The 3,714-nt window shown below is 44.7% G+C and overlaps 1 protein-coding gene across 1 annotated transcript; it reads left to right on the plus strand.

The window, feature by feature from the left end:
* The first annotated feature begins 384 nt into the window (after window positions 1-384).
* Window positions 385-1,827, plus strand: LOC140241461 (dopamine receptor 2-like). The gene has a single exon (XM_072321190.1). It carries the CDS (start codon window positions 385-387, stop codon window positions 1,825-1,827), a length of 1,443 nt encoding a protein of 480 aa, XP_072177291.1.
* The last annotated feature ends 1,887 nt before the right edge of the window (window positions 1,828-3,714 follow it).

Genomic DNA, 3,714 nt, shown 5'->3' on the forward strand with positions numbered 1-3,714 from the left:
GGCCATGAAATGTTTATTGCGAGATGCTGATTTATGATCAAAAAGCGTGATTCTGGTCCGACGTGTTCTACAAGCGAGGATTAAGTCGTTCATTCTATTTTTCTCTTTTTCCTGACGAGGAACACACTGCCTTGACAGTACTATCAAATTAATGGAACTGTGCACTCTTTGTTTCCCAATACACATTACCTGGAGCACGACAACAAACAAAATAGATGTGGAGGAAGGGCAGTATATTTGAGGTACATGAGTGAACTTTTTCTAGGAATAACAAATGAGAAGGCAAGAGTTTCTTGCCTGTCTAAATCATCATTTATCACTTGCGTGGTTGCGAACATCGTCTGGATGAATCGCGACAAGGTGCTGGAATCTTACTCTTTGCATATGATCCCGGGATTGTTTATCGCTGGTCAGCATGAAATGACCACAGCAGGTGGACCGCTGACCATGGGCCGTGGTGCAAACGGGTCGATGATTCAACCGCCGCGCTCCCTCACCCCGTCAGGCGAGGTGGATGACGGGTCCGAGTCGGGGTGGGCCTTTAGTTCGAGTTTCGTCCCACCGATGGGCAACGATTCCGATTCGCAGCTGGGTACGGAGGAGCTTCGAGGTCCCCTGGATGATGTGGGTATAACCAGGACGATCGTTGTAGGCTGCATTCTTTGTAGTTGCTGTTGTTTAACTATATTCGGAAATACCCTTGTGATAGCAGCAGTGTATAGGGAACGTTCCCTCAGAACAGTGACAAATCTTTTCATTGTGTCCCTCGCTTTTGCGGACTTGCTAGTGGGGGCTATCGTGGTGCCGTTTTCCATCATCGACACACTGACGGGGGGATACTGGTTCTTCGACGACGTCTGGTGCGATCTCTGGCACGCATTCGACGTGCTGGGCTGCACGGCGTCTATCCTTAATCTGTGCGTCATCTCGCTGGACCGCTACTGGGCCGTCACGCACCCGATGAGTTATCCCACCAGAGTTACCAAAAGGATGGCGTGTTTCTTTATTCTACTGGTCTGGCTCGCCTCGGCCGGCATTTCCTTCCCATGCATTTTATGGTGGCGAGCCATCGAACAACCCCACCCACCTAACAGATGCATATTCCCGCAGGATGCGTGGTACCTCGTCATTTCCTCATGTGTATCGTTCTATTTACCCAGTCTGGTTATGCTGTTTACCTACTGCAAGATTTACCGCGCAGCTGTCACCCAGATGCGGCACATCAAATCCGGAACCAAATTAGTGTCGGCAAAATCAGCTGACAAATCGCGGATAAACGGAGCGGTGTCATTACGCATCCACCGGGGTGGTGGCCTAAAAAGCGGCAGCCCAAAGGGCGGTCAGCATTCCAACAATAACTTACATAACAATCTCCCACCGGAGCTGCGTCCTCTGAACGGACGACGAGACACGAAGATAGCGTTCGCCCAGGTCGCTGGCCGCCGGCTCCTCTCAAGGATGAACCGAGAACACAAAGCGGCCAAGACTCTCGGCATCGTCGTCGGTGTCTTCATCCTCTGCTGGTTGCCTTTCTTCATCATCAACGTCATGGCGCCATTCTGTTTCCAAACGTGTATTCTGTCGCCCGACCTCGTCATTCCCATCGCCACGTGGTTGGGGTACATCAACAGTGCGTTGAACCCGGCTATCTATGCCTTCACCAGTCGAAACTTTAAGCGCGCCTTCAAGCGAATCCTTTGTCGCTGTCAGTCTAAAAAGAAGAGACAATATATGGAGGGCCATTCCGTGAAAGACAGCACACGCTTTATGAGCATCGATTCAGTCTATTCCATGGGCGATATTGCCCTACATTCACCTCCGTCTTAAAATCTCTTTATGAGCACTGTACACGTGTCTCAAATGAATCGATGGATTCTAATCAGGGCAAATCCTAACAATGGTTACTCGTTTAACCCTGTTCATTTAAAGCTATTGTCAAGGTATAATAACAGTTACAATGCCCTATCACGTGTAAACGTGGCCAGGATATAAATGTTATTTCATTAAGGAAGGGGACCTAAAGGATTTTATAGGGAGTATCCTATTAATCATTGGTATATTTGTTGATATACCTGAAGACAAATTGCTGGGAAGATACCTGGTCAGATACTCTGAACGTACATTCCAATTTGTTATACTATCTTCGAAACAAAAGTAGATTCTGTCACATTGTGCTCGTGGAATGTTTGTGTGTTTTTGCGTTTTACATTTGTTTCTCATGTGACAAAGAAAATTTGAGGAGCGAAAGGCGTGGCATGCCGCCTATACGACAAAGCACAAGCCCCCGTCAGTGCTTAGAATATTCCAAGTGACCAGAATAAGTGAAATTTTCTCTTATCCTTGTTGATAATGTTTACCTGTGCAAAATGACTTCTTGTCTATTGAAATTTCCTACATCGACATCATTGATGACCATTTGAATTTAGTTTTTAGTATCTGACGGCATTACATGATGGATACCATTCGAGATATCAATGAAGGAAAAATAAAGTACAATTTCTTTAATCGTTATCAATTCAATCCGTTATTCAATTCTTGGTAAACATAATTATACGACTTACTCATAAATTGAAAGAGGATTCGTAAGGAAAGGGCATTAAATTGATGAGATTATATGGTTTGAATGACACACACGGGGTGCACCTGCGCTTTACTGTACGGATGTTGCAGAGTAAGGATTAGAAGATGTCTCCATCTGACGGGGTACAAACAAACTTTGAGATTCAGAGTGCTCGATGTGCTTGATAAGTTTCGTCCATGTATGTTCCATACTTTGTTTCATGCTTAAGTTGTTCTTGCTTTAGACTTATTGGATTTCTTGCCAGAACATTGTCCCCTCACATACACCGCCCCCCCCCCCCATCTCCGACTTCATTTCAATGCCCAGCTTGACGTGACTTGAGAATTTGTCATCGCCTGTTTAATTAGGGATAATAATGATACTAATATTCAAGCGAAATAGAAAGAGAAAGAAAGATGGGCAGAGACTGAAATTAGCTAATGTAGTAGCAAAGTTGCCTCATAAACGTCATTATAACTCATTAGGCAATTTTAATCACTTCCATTCGCCAGCTGACATACCTGCGCTAAGTCGCTCGTGTTTAACCTTTCGACAAATGCCAGCATGCCATGTTTGTATGTGCGGCGCTGTAACCATAGACACGGGTGCTGTCGGCAAACGGCGAGATATGGAAAATATGCTAACAGCTGGCGGTGCAACATTGGATATGACGCCTGCTGTATAATGGTAAATTCAAGGACCCCCTAGTTATGTCAGGCGCTGTGAAAATAAAGAGCAAGTGTCAAGCTCTGTAAACCTCATCATTTTTCTCTTCTTTTTTTGCAGAAAAATAATGTCTCTAATTGTCATTAGAGGGGAGTTTGTCAATGCACAGCGACTCACTCGTCTGAAGTCAGGGTTCAAATAGAGTTCACTCTCCTCGAAAAATGCAGGGTTCTTCTCAGACAATAGACATGTTTCTGACGTTAGGTTACATTTTCAGATAGTAAGGTTAGATCTTAGTGTATTGATAGAGTGAAGCATTGTGGGTTGATGTGTGGAAACGTTGTATGATAACGTTTAACTGTGGTCCTCTCACACTGCATGTGATAATTACGGCCGTGAAAGCAACAAGATCTGCTGATATCAATGCAGACCCAATTTCTAATCAAGGCGTTACTTAACAAGCAAAAGAAAAAATGGCAGTTGTCATA

Source organism: Diadema setosum, chromosome 18, assembly GCF_964275005.1.
Source record: "Diadema setosum chromosome 18, eeDiaSeto1, whole genome shotgun sequence".
NCBI classification, from domain to species: domain Eukaryota; kingdom Metazoa; phylum Echinodermata; class Echinoidea; order Diadematoida; family Diadematidae; genus Diadema; species Diadema setosum.

Bases quoted from the DNA above. Each gene is read 5' to 3' on its own strand.
- LOC140241461 (XM_072321190.1), top strand. From the start codon at position 385: ATGATCCCGGGATTGTTTATCGCTGGTCAGCATGAAATGACCACAGCA.